This window comes from Thermobia domestica, chromosome 7 (genome assembly GCF_964235325.1).
Source record: "Thermobia domestica chromosome 7, izTheDome1.hap1.1, whole genome shotgun sequence".
Lineage (NCBI taxonomy): Eukaryota > Metazoa > Arthropoda > Insecta > Zygentoma > Lepismatidae > Thermobia > Thermobia domestica.
In genome coordinates, this window is record NC_137460.1 from 30,900,349 (window position 1) to 30,925,709 (window position 25,361).

Genomic DNA, 25,361 nt, shown 5'->3' on the forward strand with positions numbered 1-25,361 from the left:
TACAACACCTTCCCCTATTTTTTTTTTCATAAGAATTCAAAATGGACGATGGACACCCGTTGTATGATTTAAAATGACACAACCCTAAAGAGGATTACGCATTTTAGTAGTGTTTTATTTTTAGTCATTTCATTGGGAGTTGTGTCAATTGCGTAAATATTAAAAGAAGTCATTATTAGTGGTCATGAAAAATGTGCTGATTGGAGTGAGCTCCGCCACTGTTGAGACTGCACTGTGACAAGCTGTTAGTTTTTCATTGTCAGATGCGCAGGAACAGCGAACGTATATATATATATATATATATATATATATATATATATATATATATATAAAGGAAGAGCGAGTGGAAGAAAGGATACAAATATACAGGATTGGAGGAATAGGCAGGGTATTTTAGTGTCCAAGAAAGAAGAGCTCAGACAGTACCTACATTGTTTCTATATTGAAGTCAATGTTATGCTATCACACATGTGAACAAATGAGACTTGTACCGAGCCGAGAACTTTATGGACTGTAAGTTCTCGCCCTACTTCTTTTCCTTAAAAAAAATCTGACACTTATTTTACTCATTGTCAACTATTCAGGACTATCGAATACACTGTGGAATAGTAATACTACAAAGCCTTCAACCAAGAATCGAACCCGGGATCACTTACACCTAATTCACTGAACAGCTGTTACGTGTGTCAGATGACTGTCACAGATACGGTACATCCATAATGTATTCCTTACAGCATTTAATAGCAATAAAAATACTTTAGAATTTTAATGTATTTTTACAATTGTGATGTACATATTTAAAATTTTAACATTTTTTAAAAAAATTTTCGTCTTTGCCTGTCTTCAATAAAAAAGATGGTGAGAACAGAATGGTACTTATTAAAAGGGCTCACTCAGACGCGCAATGATTCAGACTCACTATTCCTATGGACTCGTGTTCACTAGTCTCAAATGAATCCTACGCTAACTCAAAACTCGCTTGAGTTGGTGCTCGCAGATTTCAAGAAGGCTCACGATAGATATAGCAACCATCAATCTCACCGGACTCGGATTCACCAAAGGCTCATGCTCGCCTTCAGTATTCTTATTGGAGTTGACACTTGCTCGAATTGTCTCCGATTACTAATGACTTTTGGCACTGAAGTTCAGACATGTTGTGTTCCAGAAATGGCTTGCGAGTTCAGATAGTCTCACATCAGTACATTATCATCTTCAAACTCATTACATAGGATCTCCAGATTAGCTAGCTTGGGGTCAGAATGGAGTTGCCATAGTGTTTCCCAACTGGCTCAGATATTTGTCCAAGAATTAAGATAAAAATTTCCTTCAGTGTTTGCACAAAAGTAGTTGTTATGAATACGTCTTACTACAATAATGGTTTGAAAATGAGCAATTTCTGGATAAACGGAGACTACTTTCTCTTCAAAATGTCATAATAATGTTTAAATGCTGTTTTCTTTTACAGTGTGATTTCATTTATAAATATTTCTCTAATAACCAGAGAAGAGCAGAAACCATTTCTCTAACAACCCTATAACATGATTGACGTAATTGTTCATTCTAAAATCCTTTGAATTATTTACTCTTGGAAACCAAGTTATTTCCAGGATTTTTATTTTTTTCCCCAAAACATTCAATCGTTTTGGTCTATATTTCATAAATAAAATTACTAACAATCCTACAATCTAACAGGATCATTTTTCATGAAAAAATTAAGAACGGGTAGTTTGGTCTGTGTTATAAGTTTTCCTCGTACAATGTATACTGAAAATACTTAATGTAAGTTTAGATTTCGTAAATAAATGTTTCAGTAATAACTGCTCCATCATATGGTTGAACTTAAAAACGGGAGTTGAAAACTAAATGGACTTCGATATACCATGAAGGATGTAAATTCGATGAAAAAATGAAATAATTTATTTACCCTCACCATAGTCTTTTTCTCTTATTGATAACAGAAAGTAAAATTGAATAAATAATAAAAACTAATAATAAAAACATTAATAAAGAAAATCAACAAATTGATACGTTCTCTCACAACTACAGAAAATAATGTCTCATATGGGCTGCCTACATTAGCTGTTCCGTGCATAAGAGATTCATATACACTGAATTTTTCTTGTTGTCAATGAAGTGAATGAAGAAGGATTTTAATAAAATAAAAGTTTCTGTGGATTTCTCTGTTAAAAAAATTCAGTAGTAGTTGAATTGTATGACCATGATAGTTGTTCTGTCATCATTTGCTGGTAACAGTCCACAAACTAAAAATCAATAAAATATGGCATTCAGATAACGTCTTCGACTTCACGTATGATTTTTTTTTTTTTTTTTTTTTTTGGTTTAATGCCATGCGATCAGTGTAAATTTCTCTTCTTTCCCGCCTTTCTTTTTCCTTCCTAACATAGTTTCTTCAGCCATATGTCCTAACTATATTTTCTTCATCTTTCCAATTGCATTTTTTTAGTTACGGAGACGAATATTACAAGTAAAAATATACCATTTACAGTATTCACACAACTAGAAAATCATATAACAGTAGAATAAGCAGTCAAGCGATAATGTTAATGACTGATTTAACATCGATTCTGCTACTTAAAAATTAACTACTTCTTTAAAATTTACTGAAGGGCGTTCTAACTATATCAATATTTGGACTAAACACACAAAGATTGTTATAGAGATGCAGATGCTCCAAATAGTGAACTTTTCATTTAAGGTTAGCTTTTAATGAAATGAAATGAAATCTTTGAGTTTTACGTCCCACGGTTATGCCGGTTAGGCTAAAGGAGACGGTGATAATGAGAGATGAGTGAAATGGTGGAATGAATAAAGTGGGAGGAAACGGGAGAACCCCGAGAAAACCCACGAGCACGGTGTTTGTCCACCACAAAGTTCACTTGGCGGGGGCTGAGATCGAACCCGGGACCCCAAGCACCAGAGGTGAACGCTCTACCACTGAGCCACCGCGCCCCCCAGGTTAGCTTTTAATATTCTACGGAGAAATAAGTCAGCTATTGGACGTCTTCGGACGCTGGGAACTTCAAATTTGACAAATTCAAGTAATTGTGATATTTGAACATTGCTGTTTAAAATTTTATGTAGTAGACAGAATAAACGAACTTTTCTTCCGTTGTTGAGACATAAAATATTCAATTACTTACTTAAAGATTGATATGTTTGAAATTTAAGATATATGCCTGTTTCTTTGAAAATTAAATAACTTAGGAATTTTGATTGTGTCATTTCTATTTTGCGACTATGTTTCTGGCTTGCAGCCTATTGTAGTTTCGGTTCATCGGTTTTCTCTGTCACAAATAAAAGGGAGTAACGTTATTTGAAATGACCTACTATAAAGACACTACTCTTCTAGTGAAAAACAAAACTCATACGGATTCAACACAAACAAGTTGAGTCAGAAAGTGAGGAAATTAAAACATAAAAGAAATATATTATTTCATTTTTGTTTTCGTAAAATATATTCACATGCAATACTTAAAATAAAACAGCAGTAGTTTCCACTTTCTTTACTCACGGAAGTTTATATTTGTACCGAAAGACAAAAAAGATTGAGTAATAATGATAAATGGTCGATTCAAGTTTAATATCAATTTTTGTCGTTAGTACTTATTTCCTCACCACGCTGTGCACCAGTTTACTCTTTGTCTAGAACCGTTAATCTAACTCTGAACTGCTGCATAGTTGTTAACATTGAAAGTAAAGAAAATATTATACTAAGCTACTGATGGTACACTGAAAGTACTTACTGCTACACTACCTTTAAGCCCATATGCTTAAAATTACTAATATTTTTAACACACTACTTGTGTGTGTTCCACGACAATGTGTTGCGAATGTTTCCTTATACGAACAGTATAGTAATTAAGTAGATATTTTGTATATAAATGGACAACAAAAATTGAATGCATAACAGAATATTCAAATCTATATTTTGAAGTCTAAATTCTTTCACAAAATCGATATATCAATACATGAAATTTTGAGATCCAACCTTCACCAAAGATATTTTGAAAAAAGTAAAATAGATTCAAAATTCTGTTTATTACTATTGTAAGTATACAAGAATTAATTCCATATCACGAGAAACAAGTTTCGAAAAAAAATTGAATGTAAGTACTACCTATATTCATGTAATAAAACTACGATATTCTTTCCTATCATTCGTTTAAACTATTTTCCACAATTTATAAGTTTATTTCGCTGTGTGAGTTTCCATGTGTTTCGAAAGGCCATAGCTTCTGGTGAACCTTTTGCCGCATTCTTTACATTCAAAGGCTTTCTCATTAGCATGTAAGGACATATGATTTTGAAGACTGTCCTTCCGGATAAATTTCTTCCCACATGTTTCACACTCAAATTTCCTATCTCCTTTATGTATTCTTTCATGCTGCTGACGCGCTGAGCTCTGTGTGAAACTTTTTGAACAATAGGAACATTTGTATGGGCGTAACCCAATGTGAATACGCACGTGGCATATAAGGTGGGCTCTGTCATAGAAAATTTTCCCACAATCATTACAGGTGTAAGGTGTATATTTCAGATGACGTTTCATATGCGTAAATAGATTATATCTGGCATTGAAACATCTCCCACATTCGTCACATTTAAAAACTTCCTTGTTAGTATGCGATTTTAAGTGACAATTAAGATCGCTTTTAATTTTGAATACCCTATTGCATTCTCTGCATTGGTGCTTTTCATTTGAGATATGTCTTTTCATATGGATGTCGCAGTAATTTTTAGTTGCAAAGGTTTTTGCACAAATTTTGCACTGAAATGGCTTTTGATCGGTGTGCAACATTTTGTGTTGTAACAAACTTCCTTGTTCAGTAAATTTTGCTCCACAGGTTTCACATTGATATTTTTTCTCCTTAGTATGAACTACAAAATGTTTCTCCAAATTACCTCTTTGTGAGAATGATTTCCCACATTCATTACAAAAGTACAACTTCATTTTTGTATGTTTGTTAATATGATTATGAAGGTAATATTTACAGGAAAATTGTTTTTGACAATACTCACACACAAAATCTTTCCTAACGGTATGTACCTGCTTCATATGGACTTTTAAGTGCGCTTTGGCCACGTATTCCTTCCCGCATTTGTCACACTTAAAAGGGCATTTTTCAGTATGAGTATATTTATGATATTTTAAAGTATATTTAGAATTAAACGATTTAAAACAAATATTACATTTATACAATTGATAATGAATATGCATTAAATTTATGTGTTGACATAAAGAGTGTTTTGTCGGAAATGATTTTGCGCACTCAAAACATGTTAAAGGTTGGTACTTAATGTGCATTATTTTTTTGTGTTCCTGTAACAGGTGTTTTGATGTGTATGACCTTCCACATTCGTAACATATACATTGCTTATTTACAATTCGGTTGAAAATGCTATTACTCTTGTATGGCGTTGTCTTTCCGATAGTTGTGTTGCTCCTTGTGGCTATGGATTTTGTGCTTTCAAAAAATATATTTCCTTGATCTTTCTTCTGCGATGATTGAAAAACATCGTCATTTGAAGAATTCTTATTACATGCTTCGGGAACATCTCGTGTTTCATTATTTGTTACAATATGAGATAATTGTAAGACGTCAGCAGATGTTGAAGAGTACCTGCAATATTAAATTTACATGTATTACTAATTTTGAAATTCAATGAACTCTATATATATACAATTTAATTTGCTGTGGTATATATATATATATCAGCAGGATTAATGAGTTACTCGAAGAATCGTAAGGAATGCTTCACCACCATCACAAGAAAAAAATTTATATGGATCTGAGGAAAATCCATGGTTTCATAGCTAGGTTTTTCCAGAAGTGTGGCAAAAAAAATACATAGTAGCATCGTTATTAGGAACAAGAGGACTGATGATTCCTATCACTACCTATTTCCGTCGACGACTCTAGTTTTCATTGCTGTTACGGCTTATTTTGAGCAAGAATGCTGGTAGTGCCCTGTGAATCTTCTTCGCGCCTATTGCACATTACTCAAGTACTCTCTCCGGTGTTGCAAACGATCTATTTACGCTGACATGCACCGCTACTCAACGGTTCGTCATGTTCATATATAATGTATTTAGAGTATATAATGCCTTTTTGCTACGCAGTTGGACGTCCTAGCTCTTAAACTTAACACATTTCCCAGAAGTTCATTTGAAAACGTTTTTATTATTGTGAAGAATCATTTTTGCTGTTTGTAACAATACCTTATTTTATATATATATATACAGACTGTCCCATAATTCGTGTGTAAACTTTAATTTCATAGTACTCAGAACTGGTAAAAGCTAGAACTGTGAAATTTGCAAGCAATTTAGAGGAAGGTATGAAGGTTTTTTTTTAATGGCAAACCGAGATCGTGGGTGTTATTGTTTGAGAGTTACAGGGTCAAAGGTCAAAATGCGAATTTTTTTCTCATGGGATTTCAAGGTTAAATAGTAGTCTCACATGTCATTTTTTTGAATATCCATCTCAGGTAGCAGAAATTGATATATCGACATAAATTCTGATCCGAAACAATGTGATAACGAGAAATGTGGGCAATCGTGATCCGATGACCTCTAACAAGTCATCTGTGACCCTCGAAGAAAAGGCTCCGTTTTCAACAGCTCATTGTATACAACTAATTCAGTTGAAGATAATGTTAAAAAAAACATATGCACAAAGGATCTACTGAACATGCTTTTTAGCAAAACGAAGAAGTCAGCAATATCAGAGGTCAAAGGTCACGTAGTTAAAATGTCGTATTTGATATGTTAACAAATAAGAAACTGTAACATTGGAAATAATGCTTTGAAGTGGCATAGAACACATGAATAAAGATCTTTCCAACGAGTGTGTATGAGCATAGGGAAAAGGTCATCATAAGAGGTCAAAGGTCACGCAGTTAAAATTTCATGTTTGATGTGTTAGCAACTATGAAACTGTGACGTTTGATTAATGATTTGAGTTACCATGGAACACATGCATAAAGGTGTTTTGAATTGGTGTAGATGGGCATAGCAAAAAGGTCAACAATGTCATGAAAGGTCAAAGGTCACACAGTTAAAATGCCATGTTTGGTGTGTTAACAAGTATGAAATTGCGATGTTGGAAATTAGGATTTGAGCTGCCACTGGGCAGATGAAGAAAGGATCTTCCAATTGGTGTGTGTGTGAGGTCAGCAATATCGTAAATAGTCAAAGGTCACGCAGCTAAAATTTCATGTTTGATATGTTAGTAAGTATGAAACTGAGACGTTTGGAAAATGATGTGAGCTACTACAGAACACATGCATGAAGGTCCTTCGAATTGCTGTCTATGGGAATAGGAAAAAGGTCTACAAGGCCATAATGGGTCAAAGGTCACGCAGTTAAAATTTCATGTTTGTGTTAGCAAGTATAAAACTGTGACGTTTTAAATACGGATTTGAGCTTCCATAGAACACATGCAGAAAGGTCCTTCCAAGGGGTGCACATGACCATAATGAGAAGGTCAATATTGCCATAAGGTGAAGAAGCCTGATTTTGTAATTCAGATCCTGCCGGCAATTGTAGGTATGTTTCTGTGATGTTTAAAAGAATGAATAGAACATAGTATGAGTCCCACCTTTTGTTAATTACTTAGCTTTGCAAAACTGCATTCGAAATGTTTTTTTTTCTTTTTGAAACATATTAATATCTATTTACTGCACAGAAATATTTGAAATATTGTCTTACCAGACACTGACGTGCTTGTAGACTGTAAATCTTTTTAGTACTTCGCAATTTATTCCACGTGATCTCCGTGATGTGCTAAACTTAAGTTCACTCTATGTATAAGAGTCTTTGTGAAGATTTTTTCAAGAGTGTCTGGAGTTATCTGTTCAACGCCACGCTGTATCGATCGTCGAAGTTCTTCAAGTGTTATTGAAGGAGTTTCATAAACTTGTTGCTTAACCCATTAGTGCCCAGAATTCCCCAGTGGTATTTTGAAAAGTTTCTCTTCGCCTATTTGGTCTTAATAGTACTCTAAAATAGAAATTAGAATATTTTTGAAAAATATTTATTTTTTTCTTGTTTTTAGGCCGGCAACTTAAGTTGCCAAACGGCACATACATATTCAAAAAAGGGAAAATTTGGGAAAGTTACAATTTTGAGCGAGAAAATACACTGCGAAAACATAACTATTAAAATCAAGTTAATCCTTCCTTTACAGACCTTCAATCCTTCCTTCTGGAGTCTTTGAAATCAATCCTGTTGAGTCTTTCTCCTCAAAACACATTGTAGCCAAAAACAATGCTAACCTTACGTCAATATATCATACAAAGAAAATGCAACGATGCTATGACGAAACAGACTCCAAAGTAACTTCATGCTTAAAACCTGTAACGTCAATCCATGAATTTCTGCGCTATAACGAAAAATTGCCGTGGCAACTTAAGTTGCCAAGGGGCAGTAATGGGTTAAGAGAGCCCCATAGAAAGAAGTCGCATGGGGTTAAATCAGGACTTCTAGCTGGCCACTCAACATCAGAAACTATACTTATTAAACTGTTTCCAAACATTCCTCTTACAATTTGTAATGTTGCCCTAGTACGATGTGCTGGAGCACCATCCTGTTCAAACCACATATCATTGTGTGGATCAAGATTTAAGCGATCAAGTTCAGGGAAAAGAAATTCTCGCAACATATTTTGGTATATAAGTTGATTAACGTATCCTTCGAAGAAAAACGGCCCTATTACACCAGTTGCTGTTAGTCCCATCGACACCATAATACCCCTTTAATCTGCACAGCGTTTAATTCTTTCCGCCGGTAACTGGGTCCCAAGAACCGTTCACGTGACGAAGACACTGTTCCATTTAAAAAAGGAGCTTCATCTGACATTATAAGTTGAAATAAAAACATGGGATTTTCATATAATGTGTCTATCAACCAGTTACAGAATAAAATTCTGGCACCGAAATCATCATCATGTAATTTATGTACAACCATCATACTGTACGCCTTAACCTCAAGCACAAGCAATATCCTACTCGGGGAACTTCTTTTAACGTTAGGTGCAACACTCCAGCGACGGATTGATTTTCTTGGTGAACTAAGCACAAAACGAACCACTTTGCGTTTAGTATCCTCGGTAGAGATCCTTACAGGTGGTCCTAGATTACGTTGTCGCTGAGAAAGATGTTCCTTGCTAAAACAGTTATTCCGAAACTGTTTGTAAAGATGAAGAATTTGGGTATTGCTTATTTTCACACCCCACCGTGCAAACGCCTTTCTCCGCGTTTTTGTAACCTAATTTCTACTAAGAACTGTAGGCAAATCGGCATGTTATTCCTTTGTTAGAGTATCCCTTGTGACTTACACAATTACACACGCACACACTTCCAAACACGTAGGCCTATGAGTATAGGGAAAATAAGAAATACAACAGTTTTTTTTCTTACACACTCACAAAACACACACTCACTTAATTCACATTTCAAAAACTCATTTAATTTTAAGCTCAACTCCACACTCCACTGCCTCACTGTCTCTGTCCAACTAGATTATCATTCTAGTAACACCAAATCACACTTTTGAACGAAACAAACTGATTATTTGACGTGATTCCAAAACATAAACAGATTGTGTTTATGCTTCAGTCACGAAAGGGTATAAATAAACTATAAGAGTGCGTCTCTTCCTACATATGGGGAAACAATTTATTTCCAGTGGAATTATTTTTATTTTTTTTTCTCAATTTCCCAGGTAAGCATCAAGGCAATATTAAGGCTGGCATTTTTATTTTTCATGAGAATACGGGACATCTTTGTTCTCCCCTCAAACTTCACAACACAATGCATTGCTCGGAAACAGTTTATTTTCAATGCATTATCCTATTTGATATGGATACAAAGGAATAACGAACAATCTGCAGTACAGTCTGTGCTCAGGATTTTTTTTTTTTTTTGAAGGACTCCTGAGTGATTTGCATTTACATGTGATATTTTCATTGGAAAATGCTACTCAAATAATATGTTTTTAGAATCTATTAGACGAAAGAAAATCCGTGCACCCACTATGATCTAGAATTTCCTGCACACGATAGTGTGCATTCTATAATCACTTCCTAAAATTAAGTATTCTTGCTATTTAAAAGAGATTTCCGAGAACCCAAATAAATATTCTTAATTTTATATACCATACCAATTAAATTAGTTCTCAAACATTGCCGTCTCATACTTGCCAATATACGAACTATAAACTTCTTATTTCGTGACCTTTGACCTTTTATGACATTGTTGACCATTAATTATGCATGTATTCCATGGCCACCTTTTTGCATGTGTTCTATGGCAGGTCAAATCACTTTTCAAACATTACACTTTCATATTTGCTAACACATAAACTGATGTTTTAACTGCGTGACCTTTGACCTTTTATGACATTGTTGACCTTTTTCTATGCCCATACACTCTCCTTGGAAGGACCTTTCTGCATATGTTCTATGCGAGCTCCAATTATTCTTTCTACCGTCACAGTTTTATACTTGTTAACACTTCAAACATGACATTTTAACTGCGTGACCTTTGACCTTTTATGACATTGTTGATCTTTTTGCTATGCCCATACACACCAATTAAAAAGACCTTTATGCATATTTTCTATGGCAGCTCAAATCCTTATTTCCAACATCACAGTTTCATACTTGCTAATACATCAAACATGAAATTTTAACTGCGTGACCTTTGACCTTTAAGGACATTCTTGATCTTTTTCCTGTACCCATACACATCCAATGGAAGGACCTTTCTGTGTGTATTCTATGGGACGTTAAATCATTTTTCAAACGTCGCCGTTCCATATTTTCTAACACATCAAACGTGATATTTAAACTACGTGACCTTTGAACTTTAATGACATTGTTGACCTTTTTCCTATCCCCAAACACACCAATCAGAAGGACCGTTATGCATGTGTTCCATGGTAACTCAAATCATTAATCAAACGTCACAGTTTCTAGTTGCTAAAACATCAAACATGAAATTTTAACTGCGTGATCTTTGACCTCTTATCATGACCTTTTCCCTGTGCTCATACACACTCGTTGGAAGGATCTTTATTCATGTGTTCTATGGCACTTCAAAGCATTATTTCCAATGTTACAGTTTCTTATTTGTTAACACATCAAATATGACATTTTAACTACGTGACTTTTGACCTCTGATGATATTGCTGACCTCTTCGTTTTGCTAAAAAGGATGTTCAGTAGATTCTTTGTGCATATGTTTTTTTTAACGTTATCTTCAACTGAATTAGTTGTGTACAATAGGCTGTTGAAAACGGAGCTTTTTCTTCAAGGGTCACAGATGACCTGTTAGAGGTCACCGGGTCACGATTGCCCACATTTCTCGTTATCACATTGTTTCCGATTAGAATTTATGTCGATATACCAATTTTTGCTACCGGAGATGAATATTCAATAAAATGACATGTGAAACTACTATTTAACATTGAAATCCCATAAGGAAAAAATTCGCATTTTGACCTTTGACCCTGTAACTTCGCAAAGAATAACACATTTGATTCAGGTCTAGTCAAGAATGGTTTCCAATAACATTCGGATGAAAATTTTTCCAGAACTTCGCATGATCCACTCTAAATTTTCGCACTACGAAAGTATTAAAAAACGTAACAGATTAATTGTTCGAGATAAATTTCGAATGTACGTTTATCCAGTAAATGACAGGGACGTATATACAGACAACCTGTGGCTTTTTACTTTTTTAGTCCAAAATGAAATTTAAGATTAAATTTAAATATTTGACGACAACACTCTTCGTCATTATTAGAAAACTCCTTTGTGTCACGACTGATTAATGTTCTAGTTGAAAAACGAGTAAGTATTATTCAGTTCTGTTTAAAGGAAACTTCAGTTCTGTTTAAACGAAACTTAGTTCTATATTATTATGTCATTTATTACAATGTTGTAGTTTAGGCTTTCACACAGCATACTCATATCTTGATATTTATTTAGTTCGACACTGCTGCAGCCAAATTATACTTGAACATTTCAAAACCTGATGTAGATGCATCAGTTATATATATATATATATATATATATATATATATATATATATATATGTACAGGGTGTCCCATAAGTCCGTTTACATAGGCCATCTCGGTAACTATTGAAGATACGAAAAAATGGTAAAAGAGCAAAGTTGCTGGAAAGTAAGTGTTTTCAATCTAAAATGTTGAAATTTTCGGAATTTGATCAACCGTTTGGGCTCTACACAAGTATAGCGCCCAATGTTAAAGAAAAATGCAATGTTGCCACGTCTTTTTTGGACAAAAGTGAAGGTAAGTGCGTGTGTTTTGGAGTATCCTGGACCGAGGAGAATAGAAGGGAGACCTTCAATCCAAGCGAGTGGTGTCACCATCAGAAGGGGAGGGGGAAGGTACGAAGAAGAAATTGAATTGAATTTATTAAAGGCAAACTGGTATTAATTACTTGATGGTGTTAACGGGAGAGACAAGAGGACAATTAATACAATTAGGAAGAACCTAAATGCCAAAACTAAAAAAAAAGTCCATAAACGTGAGTTATCGTAATACAAAGTAAGCAGGTACTGCGACCATATGACTGCTTTAAAACAGAAGCAACAACTTTTAAGTTATAAACACCTTACAAACGTATTCTACTTGGTACTAAGACAACTTTGAAAGATTCAATTCAATTCTACTTATTGTGGCACTTAGATCCTGTCCCATTATTCAATTGCTGTCTCGTCTAGAAGCAGAAGCAGTCACGTTTCGAGACGAGTTGAAACGAAATTAATTTTCTCGTACCCAGCCGCTGGTATAGGGGTAGTGTGCCTGCCCTCAACACAGCATTTGTGTAGGTTGAACGTGGGCATCAAACCTGCATTGACAGGCGATCCTGACTAAGTGTTTTCCTGGTTTTCTTTGGTCTCCCCGGTATATGTCGGGATGGTCTCTTCTCTCAGCCCAGGGCCGCTTTCTTCTTCAGTCCCAGACTCACCTAACGGTTAGATGTGATCTCTGAGTGCAGGTTGAATCTCTCCTTGTTTCATTTCCTTGAACAAATAAATAAGTAAAGTTTCCTGCTGGTGAGCGTCGTTATTTATTTTAAAGTCTCATATCGGCTCGTAAACTTGTTGCCTCATCGCATTTCGTTGAACGATTGTCTAGTGTCGTATATGAGTTTTCGAAACGAGACGAGACACGAGAATAGGAAACGTCCCGCGGAAACGTGTTTCATTGGAAAGGGTTAAAAATGTAGAAGCCAGCTATTTGAAATGTACCATTCCAGCATTTGTCTAATGGGTGACACTGACAAATGAATGATATGAGAAGAAAGGACTGCGACACCCACACAAGGGATACCACACCTAACCTACTCCAATCATTTCAAGTCACCTGTCTCTTGGAAGATCCTGAAACAGGCAGAACGCTGCAACTGTGCACAGTCTTGATTTTCGAAGGGATGTCGACCTTGTGCACGAATTGCCATACAATGTCGATAACTAGCCCTAACCTGTTGCAGTTTCAGTGGTAATAGCAGCGCAGCCCTCGCGAATATTATGTTGTAGGGCATCATTTGTACGTGGGTGATCACAGTAAACAACGGATTTTTGTGGCTGTACAGAAAGAAAAGCAGCGTTAAATCTGGGAATCTCGGTGGCCATTCCGCCAGATCCGGTGTCCACGATATGCTGCATGCAACCAATGTCGAACAATGACACTAAAGTACGGTGGCGCACAATCGTGTTGGCAGTAAGAAGTGCAGATGATTTCCGAATGGCAAGTTAACTAAATAAGGTTCCTGCATTCCTTGTATCTGCTATGATAGATTTAACATGTTAATTCCCATTCTAGGATCACAGGACCCAACAAAACACTACCGTGAATTGCACACCACACATTTATATGAAGGTCAACTTGATTATGGGAAACTTCGGCAACATGACGGTTGCTGTCTGCCCAATACATGTAGTGATGTCTTAACAGTTCCATTAACATAAAATGTGACCTCGTCGGGAAACGATGTTAGCTCAAAGTTGGGTTGTTTACGTTTTCTGCGTGTAAACCATTCGCAGAATTCACGTCGTCAATCGGCATTATCTCCATTCAACTTCTGCACGAAATGTACCTTCAAAGGATGAAAATTATGCTTGCGCAGAATTTTTTTGGACAGACATTCGGCTAGTATTACTTTCTTGGGCCACCTTTTGTGTCGGTCGCATTGGACTGCATGTAACTTTAGCCAGAATGTTAACGAGTGTGCCATCCTCGGTTACAGAACGCCGTCTGCCAGAGCGAAGACACTGACAGTATTCTCGAAGCGTGTCAATAAATTACTAATCATTGTATGTAATGACAATGGGAGCTGTGGATGGAGGTGATGAAACTGTTCTACAGCCGCACTTATACTCAAACCGGATGCGTGAAAGATCATTTCCGCTTTGTTTGCAGGTGAATACATAGTCACTATTCTTCATACACACGGACAGTACAGTCACCAACTCAATAAACCACTTGAATGCAACACACAATCCAGCACCAATTCAACACACAATGACACAAACAAAACTAAATGGAAAGTGAAAGATGAGTGGTGTGTTGCTTGTGCTTGATTACGTGAGACGCTACCACTTGAGTTAAATAGGAGTATCATGGTACTATGGTCATTTAAGAAAATCGCACAATGCCACTTTCTGTAATATTTGACGATATCCTCCCCTCCTGCTTGTCTACTTTCAACGGAATTTCCATCAAATAATGCACATTCGAATAGTTGCTCTGTCCAAACTCAGGCATTTCATTTTTCTTTCTTCATTTATTTGATTTCCCAGTTCCTATACAGTTCGCAGTAGCTCTGTCGGTAACGAGTCTTGACTATTCAGGTTATCCAGGTGGTCATGGTTCAAACCTTGGTTAGGACATTGGTTCATTTTAAATGCTCTCGTGTCTGGCGACACTGAGGTGATTTCAGCCTTCTATTAAATTACATAGCAGTGTGTGTGTTTTTTTAAAAAAAACAGTACGATTTTTATGTTCATTCATTTATTTAACAAATAGATGACGAGCGCTGGTACTCACTACATGATTTGGACTATCTTGATGCCATTCATTTGTCAAAGAAAAAAGGATTGTATACTATTGTCACACTTAAGACGAATGCTGGGATGGTACATCTCAAACAGCTGGCTTCTACATTATCATCCCTTTAAAATGTAATAAGTAGTATTCGTTCATTCTTGTGTCTTGTCTAGTTTCGAAAACTTATACATGACACTAGATTCATTCAACGAAATGAGATGAGGTATCAAGTATACGTGCCGAGACGAGACCTGCAAATCAACAGTAATTCTCATCAGCCGAGAATCTTCACTTACTTATTTATTTGTTCAAGGAAATGATACATGCAGAGATGGGGCCTCTACTTCAAGGTCACATCAACCCTTTAGGAGTTTCCAAAAGTGGAAAAGGAAGCGGTCTTGGAATGAGAAAAGGGACTATCCCGACATGTATCCGGGGAGACTGAGGAAAATCAGGAAAAAACTTAAGTCAGAGTGGCCCGTCGGAACCGGTTTCTTGCTCACGTTTGACCTACCCAAATGCTGGCTGTACGAGATAATTAAACTATTTCGTTTCAACTCGTCTCGAAACGTGACATGCTTCTGTTTCTATAGAGCGTCCCACTCTTAGATTGCAGTACAGAGTAAATGGAGCGCGCTGTTGTCACATTTCTTCCGTCGTATGTTTTCTTTCGAAGAAAGAACAAGAAAGACAGAAAGAGTGATTGATGAGTCTGTAAATAAATCCTTAAATTCATATATTTTAAACTTTTTTGTCATTTCATTCGCGCAAATTAATTTAGAACGGCGAATTGGAGGGTACGAAATAACAGTCTATCAATTGTGTGTTAGAAGTTTTTTTTTTTTTTTTTAATGTTGGTTTATAAATCGTTGCAATAAAATTTTGATGGAAGCAATACGAAATCGAAAGAACATATGAAACGAATAGAAAACATATGATTGAAATAAATGGCAGGCAAAACAGTTCCACACACAAATTTCCTGTACCTATCGTGCGGCAAACTAAGGAATAGCAATGGGTAAGATACTGCTACTGAAGTTGGATAAGAGTGAAAACTGGAGTAGGGTGATAGTGATAAGTGACGAGAAAACGTGACGTACGAGAACGCTCATTCGTCTGTGTACGCAGAATATCCGCTAATCCAATTCCGTTTGTCAAACAAGTTACATCATAAAGTATATTGTGAAGGCGGCTTCTCCCCACTTCCGATGTTTAAGACTGTATCATGAAGGACGTCCTAGAAGGTATGGTGGCAGGAAACACAGGGAGGAGACGAAAAGAGAGACTACAATTACTGGACGATATCAAAATAGAAAAATCATACGTGAAGACGAAGAGGTTAACCGAAGACCGAGAATCATGAAAGCTTCTGAGCTGCAGCAAGTGGCCTGCCAATAAAATATGATGATGATGATGACGACAAATGCAATGGCGAATAGGAACAACCTCCCTAGTTTCTATACTCACTTCCGACACCTCAGACACACAATATCAGTCTGGAAACGGAAGAAGAATGAAAAGAAACCCCATTATATCCGTTCTAAACAAACGCCCAAGTTTGACTTTAAATCACGTATAGTGACAGCCAACAAGATATAGATCATTGGGCGAGGAAACAAAACCAAACAGAATTATCAAACCCTGTTTCCTAAAGAAGCATGGGGGGAAAGAATAAAGAGGCCTTTCATTCTGCTTTGTGAGCTCATAAAGTTATTTGTTGTGAACGCCGTCATTTTCATCTGTGTATGCAAAGTAAATAAGTAAAGTGGAATTGCAAACGAAACCAACTTTTATTGTCAGTATTGTCAGCATCTGAAACAGCATTATGGATTACATGCGAACTATAAATGAATCAATTACAAAACGAATAACTTTTTATCACCAGGAATGAGGAGATTTATTATTAAAATATATATATATATATATATATATATATATATATATATATATATATATATATGTGTGTGTGTGTGTGTGTGTGCAACTCACGGAAAACGAGCGAAGTAAGTAGTGGAACGTAAGATTGAGTGGAGTTGACGCAGTGTTTATCGTAGGTGAGGTCCAGGATTCGATTTTGCGAATATGCTTCCGTTAAGCAGTAGATTCGTGCTCGCATAGCATCAACGGTAAACACTCATCGGTATAGCACAATACTCTACATCAGTAACTTTAAAACAAACATTATAAGGAAAATAGAATCGGCAAGATTTATCACTGCTTTTCTTCTGGTCAGATGCGCGCGTTTTGGAAAGTTGATGCTTAACACTAAAAGTCATAAAACCTAAATGAAGAAAGATATTGACCTGCGAATTGTTTTAAAAATAATTTCAATCTTTTCTCAATATTTTTCTCGCTTTGCACTCCATCTAACCTGAAAAATAAAGAAGTTTCTCACTAGTCAACTTTTTAGATATTGCATTGTGATTGTATATGCACATTCTCTTACATTTTATTTTTTATTTTAAAATTCAAAAAGTTTTTTTTTTGGATGCAAACTTATCCAACATTGGCACCAAATATGGTGTTAATAGCTGTATAAGTTTCAACGTTGTATCTCTTAGAGTTCCGAACTTATGACGTGATATATTTAACGCGACGTTAGAACTTGCCATTAGCAAGATTTCATTCTTTCAATTTATTTCAATACTTGAAAATTCTTCTTGGTGTGAGAAAAACAGATTATTTGATAGAGAATACAATGTTCTACAATAATTTATTTATACCTAATAAAATAAACTATTTCTAAAATTCAGGCTAAGTTTGGCAACAATGGGCATAAGGAAAAGCATTGCCATTTACTCCTGTACTGCAATCTAAGGGTGGGACGCTCTATAGATGAGACAAGAATTGAACAATGAGACAGGATCTAAGTGCCACAATAAGTAGAATTCAATTGTATTTTTCAAAGTTGTCTTCGTACCAAGCAGAATACGTTTGTAAGGTGTTTATAACATAAAAGTTGTTGCTTCTGTTTTAAAGCAGTCATATGTTCGCAGTACCCACGTAACTTGTATTACGAAAACTCATGTTTATGGAGTTTTCTGTTTTTTTTTTGTTTTTTTTTTTTTAGTTTTGGCACTTAGGCCCTTTCTAATTGTATTAATTGTCCTCTTGTTTTATCTCGTTAACATCACCAACTAATTCATACCAGTTTGCCGTTAATAAATTCAATTTCTTCTTCGTTCCTTCTCTCTCCCCTTCTGGTGATGACGCCACTGCCTTGGATTGACTTTGCGTGTGATACTTTTTCATATACTTCAATGTGGCCAGCCTTCTATTCTCCTTGGTCCAGGATACTCTAAAACAGACGCACTTACCTTCATCTATGTCTAAAAAAGACGTGGCAACGTTGCATTTTTCCTTAACACTGGGTGCTATACCAGGGTAGAGCCCAAACGGTTGATCGAATTCCGAAAATTCCAACATTATATATTGAAAAAAAAAAAAAAAAATTCAAACATTGCTCTCTTACCATTTTCTCATATCTTCGTTACCGAGATGGCCTATATAAGCGGAGTTACGGGACACCCTGTATATATATACACGGTGTTTCGAAACAACGCTGGCAACGTTTGGGATGCGATTTCTGACACCAAGGTAGGCCAAAAAGTATAGACCAACTTGCGTCCACAAAAACTTGCTTTCGAAGTTTTAGGCTGCCGAAAACATGAAAAAATAAACTTTAAGGCCCATAGTTCTAAAACTATGGTACCTACAGTAGTCGGAACAAGACTTTACTTAAGAACTCATATGTGCGATAACCAAAAATACGTGGTTTAGAATCCTAAGGTATTCACGCAAAAAGATTTATAGAGGGAGTTTAGCTAAAAGCATATAATTCGAAATAGTCGCGAACTACCTCCATAAAAATTGTTGCGGAACTACCGCAGGATTCTGAAACATGGATATTTAGATAGAGCACATACTAGTTCGTAAGTGGAGTCTTGACCCGACTACGATAGCTCCAATAGTTTTGGGATTATGAAGTTTTAAATTTCATTTTCTCATGTTTTCGGCAGTATATAATTCCTTAAGGAAGCATTTCAGCACCCAGGTTGGTGTATACTTTTTGTCTTGCCTTGGTTCAGGAATCTCTTCCCAAACGTTGTCGGTGTTGCTTTGAAACATACTATATATATATATATATATATATATATATATATATATATATATATATATCGGGTGTTGCAAACTAAGTGTTACAACTCTTTTGAGGTGACTCCTGCCACTGAGGCAAGAGAAAAAGTTCTCTTGAACTTTCGGCTATCGGACATAGTTTCGGATCTACAAGGTGCCGAAAGAGTAGGAAAATGACTTTCGGACGCCAATAGTTTGGAAACTATTCAACGTAAAGAGTGCGGGTAAAAAATTCGCTGAAGAAGTCATACCTGCTGTATTGAATTTTGAATGTTTCACAATCCTACCATCCACGCGCAAGGGATTCCCCAAAGGAACGTGGGGAGTTCCGGATAATCTGCCAAATGAAAATCGGTTTAAATGGATATGAACTGATAGAGTTTCTACAGGGTAACAATAATTCGTTTGTATTAAGTCAATATCTGGAACAAATACAAAATGGCGGATACTTTCATGCCCATTGTGTGTGGTTGCATAATCGCCAGGTACGGATGCTGGCCAACAATGACGTTCTGAGTTTTAAGTGTAGCGAATTTGTATTCAAATGCTCTAGAAAGACATCTGGACTGTCAGTAGAACACAACAGATGAAGCAGGGTGATTCACACGTGTGGAAACACTTATCGAAAAATGTCCAGAAATGCACTCGTACTCAGTGAACGTAAGCTCAAAGCGTCCGAAATGTAAGGATTAGCGTCAAGAACATGAGAGCCATTGCTAATTCACCAATAACATTCAGTCAAACCGATGGAATATGATGCGCAAAGTTGCATACCAATAAGGATGCAACAACTGAAAATGAAATCTTTGAGTTTTACGTCCCACAATTATGCCGGTTAGACTAAAGGAGACGGTGATGATGAGTAATTAATGAAATGGTGGAATGAAGAAAGTGGGAGGAAACGGGAGAACCCCGAGAAAACCCACGCACACGGTGTTTGTCCACCACGAAGTTCACTTGGCGGGGGCGGGGATCGAACCCGGGACCCCTAGCACCAGAGGTGAACGCTTTAACACTGAGCCACCGCGGCCCCTGATGCAACAACTGAGGCTAAGTTGAAATTGTGCAAGGGGACTCACTGAGAAACTGGATAAACTAAATGAATGTCACTATTAAGATCGCACGATCAAAATTGAAATGTGACCAATGTGTGTGTTGATATCGACATGTAGCTAATGAACAAATGTCAACATATCCCACTACTGCTGGGACACCGACCCACGTGCGATAAATAAGAAACTAACTACTCGGGTCTTGAATCTAAGGACGTAGACTCCCAGTAAGATTGGAACCTGCGACCACACGAGCAAAACTGAGCGCTCTAGCCCTAAGGCGTCGAGGGAGCCTGACTTTCTCTGTATTCATTTCTTTGAGGAGTACCCACTTTGTGTGGCATGCGCTCTTGTACAGCCTCCCGACATACTTCTGTGTTTCATTGTGTTATTCCTCCTGCACAGTTGTAAACAATCAGAGCTTTAAGACGTTTCTTCATATTTCTCATATCGTTTTGTTTTCCATATGTATGGTATTCCAGCAGTAGTGTTACATGTGCCAAATTAGTTCATTTTCGTCTTTGTCTTGGTATGTGCACTGTGTGTAAGATAGAATTTCTGGATGTATTTCCCTATATTTCGAGTACGTCATATGTCCCAGAAGTGGGACTTGATACACGTTTGTTATTTTCACGCTCTCTCAGAATTTGAATCAAGGATTAAGAGATTTCTTTTCATATGTGTCAACTATAGAACAATGTCCCAAACAAAGAGGGACATTGATACAATCGTGTTCTAGTTACGTTCTACCAAAAAGTGCACCAGATGTAATAGCAGAATGTACGTTATTTTTCTAGTTTTCGTACGTGGAACGGTGTCCCAGCAGTAGTGGGACATGTTGACATTTCTCCATTAGCTACATGTTATATCAACACACACATTGGCCACATTTCAATATCGATCATGCCATCCCACTAGTTACATTCCTTTAGTTTATATAGTTTTTTTGTGAGTCCCCTGCACAATTTGAACTTGATCTCAGTTGTTCCATCCTTATCGGTATGCAACCGTGCAGATCATATTGCATCGGATTGATGGAATATTATTAGTGAATTGGCAATGGCTCTCATGTTCTTGATGCTATTCCTTACATTTTCGACGCTTTGAACTCACGTTACTTAGTATGAGTGCATTTCTGAACATTTTTCGTTAAGTGTTTCCACACATGTGAATCACCCTGCTTCATCTTTTGCGCTTTACCGACACTCCAGATGTCTACCTAGAGCATTTGAGTACAAATTCGCTACACTTAATACTCAGAACGTCACTATTGGCCAGCATCCGTACCGGCGATTATGCAACCACACAGAATGGGTATGAAAGTATCCGCCATTTTGTATTTGTTCCAGATATCGACTTAATACAAACAAATTATTGTTACCCTGTAGAAACCCTATCAACTCATATCCATTTAGACCAATTTTTATTTGGCAGATTATCCGGGACTCCCTACACTTCTTTGGGGAATCCCTTGCGCGTGCATGGTAGGATTGTGAAACATGCAAAATTCAATACAGCAGGTATGACTTCTTCGGTGAATTTTTTACCAACTCTCTTTACGTTGGATAACTTCCAAACTACTGGCGTCCGAAAGTCATTTTCCCGCGCTTTCGGCACCTTGTAGATCCGAAACTATGTCCGATAGCCGAAAGTTCAAGAGAACTTTTTTTACTTGCGCAGTGGCAGGAGTCACCTCCCAAGAGTTGTAACACTTATTTTGCAACACCCGATATATATATATATATATATATATATATATATATATATATGTGTGTGTGTGAGTGTGTGTGTGTGTTTAAACTGAAGATATTAAAATGAAACTACATACATATTGGTAGTTCCACTCGTAAAAATTTTGGTATATTAAATTCACATCTACGAATAACATATTATTTCCAATTTGTCAATTTCTTATTATATTTCTGAGATAATATGCTTAACCTATTCTGGCTTCATGAAATCGTTATTAGTTGCTTCAGAGTTAAAATTAGCACTATTCTAAGTAGATAGTATTTACGAGAAAACGAGTAACAATAATATCTTTACAAAACTTGACTTATTAACGAGCACATAGCACATACTTTTAATTTTTATCAATAAGGTCACCCTATGTTACACATAGAATTTAAGGTGAATCCTAAGCACTTTTGAGGAAACGAAACAAGCACTAAGCACCATGCAGAGTTCAAATTCAAATTTCAACATATTAACAAATTCGTCTTGTACTTTACTTGAAGAACAATAGCTTTATTTGAAAATATTTTGTTTGAGTTTAGCTGAAAATCCATTAGCGTAAGGCTTAGGAAGAAAAGAACCTATTTCAATGTACACTTAAATAAACTTTTACATGGTAGATAAATTGTATACCATACCTTTCTGATGGAGAATCAGCCATGGGTGAAATATTTGTAATTCTTCTTTTGAATTTCTTGTCAGGGTGTAACACAATTGTATCATTCACCGACCTGCTTTCAACGATTGAATTCTCTGGTAAACTTTGGAACTCTGAGGTCTTTGCTTCGACTTCGGAAATACGACATGCGTTTTCGGAAGAGAAACTTAAATGACGGCTGCCATACTTGTCTTTTAATACACGTGTGTGTTTACTTGATGGCAAGTTGTCTTTGGTTTCTTGGTTTCTGAATTCGTTGCTACTTTGATCACCAATATGTGCTTTATTCAAATTGTTCTCGACATTTTTTTCGCTACCACCGAAATGTGTCTTATTATTTAGTGGAAGAGAATATTTCAACGATAATGACTGTTCTTCTTTGAACTTACGAAAATTTCCAGCACAGTCAGAGTCAGTCGTTTTAATTTTATTGGTAGCTAGAAACATGTCCTTTGTAGTTACTAAACTAAGTTCTATTTTATGAACACTCAAAGTTTCGAATTTCATGTTTGTTACGTAAGTTGGTAATCTCTCACATAACACAACGGCCTGTTTTAACGGAAACATTTTGATAAGTAAAATCAATGCTCACGTCTCTTAAATAAGCACTTCTTCGCTCACAATGCACTAAGGAATATTGCCTACAATAAGAAAAATATTAAAAATGGATATGAGACCGCATAGTTATGTTCTCTTTATGAATTCGTAACAGCAACGAAGAGTACGCTTTGCGTTGATTGGCATCTGCAAACAAAAGAAAAAAATATTAGATATTAGTAGACTTTCTACGGTTCAAATTTGATTGCTAGTACCTTTGTATACAATAATAAAACTCTTTAAACGGTTGATTGATTGAGTGGTCAGCCGAGGTTTGATGCCACTGTCAGCACTGAGGCTATTTGTCTTCATCAGGATGAACAAGACTAACGTAAATGAAAGTAAACAAAATATAAGAAAATACTGCAGCAAGAGAAATAAAAATCTGAAAAAGATAACATCGTAAATATGAGAATAACAAACGCATAACTGTACCAGGAAATATATATCAATGACAGTAAACAGTAATAACTGTAACAACAAAACATAATAATAATAATTGTAAAAACCAGTAACACATTAGAAATCGAAGTTTGAAGCGAATCTTTTAACATGAGCCAAGTGCCGTTCACTAAGTGTCCTTTAGTTAATCTACCACCACTTCACATTTCAAGGAAACTGCATGTTGCTTATGAACAAGTGTGGACTTTGTTCTTTTCGAGTAAAGAAGCCTATCATTAAGCTGGGATATACATTAGCAAAATTTTAGGTCGGCCAACCACCACTAAAAGAAAACGGGATTTTGTGTAGATTCTCTTATAAGTATGACTTGGTTCTGAATCTCCTAATTTCTTTGTCGCGAACAAGATAAGTTTGACTGGAAACGTTGGACCTCTGGGTTGCCACAGATTTATAGGAAGTAGCTGCAACAGTAGCAAAAGGCACAGAAAGCGAGAAAGTGATGCTTTATCTAACCTACATTTAGCACAAACAGTAGAGATCTTCACAACAATCATTAATTTTCAGAGAAGTTTCTGACATTCAAAGGCAGGACAATCCCGAGTCCAGGCAGAATGCTCGCCCTTGCAGTTGATACCAAAGGGCTCAGTCTCCTTGAAAGATAATATTAAACATTAAGTTTAACCGATTTGTGTAGTGATGTTCTCACTCTGTATACCAGAATCTATACCAATTATAAGTTGTTTCACCGCATAATTTAATCTATATCAAATGCAAGCCCAGCTTATAAATCAAACGATCTGATCGAAGTACACTTCAATATAGAAAATAGTACAAACTGTCTGGAAAAGTAATGTGCCGCGATCATTCCCTTACGAAAAAAATACCTAGAAACCGCACATAAATGAAGATGAAACTATTCGAGAAAATAAATGAAGACGATGCCATTGGAGAAAGTAAACTAACAAGAAATAATCTTCAAGAAAATGCATACAGAAATGAATATTATGTCAAGAATTGAATATTATACCCCTAAACCTTTATCATCTCCCATACTTAGTTGCAGTTATTAAATAAACGCAGAAAATAATAACAAAGGAGAGATACCAATAAACCTAAATTTAAAAAAAAAATCTCAGAAGATAATTGTTTCTGGAAAGGATAAATTATGAAAGCATTAAATAACATCTCATGTTATAGATGTTAAAACAATAAGTGAGAATCATAGAACCTCGTGGAATTTTAATAATTGCCACAGAGTACTTAATGTAACGAAGAAGTTTCTAATCCAGCAAGTTGTGTATATGGCTATTACTTTCGAAATGATTAATGGGAAAAAGCAAAGTATCAAGCATTAAAATTTAACTCTATTCTACATATGATTTAATTGTAACGATTGAAAATGGTTCACTGTATTTCTAAACTTGGAAGACTATTAAGTTAATTTGAACGTTACGTTGAGCAATTTTAAAAGATTTGAAAATATTACGAATGACAGCATAGTTCTTTTATTCAAGCTGACTTCTAGTTAGTAATACTCTTTTATTTTTATTTATTTATACATAGTTTTAAGCATTATCTGTATCTACAGCCTTAAACTTGTCATGAATAACGGATAACATACATCTTTGGGAAACATACTAGCCCGGAAAATGAAAGTGAAGAATCGGAGAAGGAAGG

At 36.0% G+C, this 25,361-nt stretch overlaps 1 protein-coding gene across 12 annotated transcripts in view; it reads right to left on the reverse strand.

Moving 5' to 3' along the window:
• Positions 1 to 4,040: 4,040 nt before the first annotated feature.
• LOC145689974 (uncharacterized) overlaps positions 4,041 to 25,361 on the reverse strand; it is a 29,310-nt gene continuing 7,989 nt past the window's right edge. For 9 of the 12 annotated variants that reach the window (XM_081764394.1, XM_081764390.1, XM_081764387.1 and 6 more), the window contains exons 2-3: positions 22,666 to 23,429; positions 4,041 to 5,642 (exon numbers count right to left, since the gene is read on the reverse strand). In XM_081764394.1, coding sequence (XP_081620520.1) covers positions 4,211 to 5,642; positions 22,666 to 23,252 — 2,019 coding nt within the window. In that variant the 5' untranslated portion in view covers positions 23,253 to 23,429 and the 3' untranslated portion in view covers positions 4,041 to 4,210. The remainder of the gene's footprint in view (positions 5,643 to 22,665; positions 23,430 to 25,361) is intronic. The other 3 variants (XM_081764399.1, XM_081764398.1, XM_081764397.1) reach the window with 1 other exon arrangement.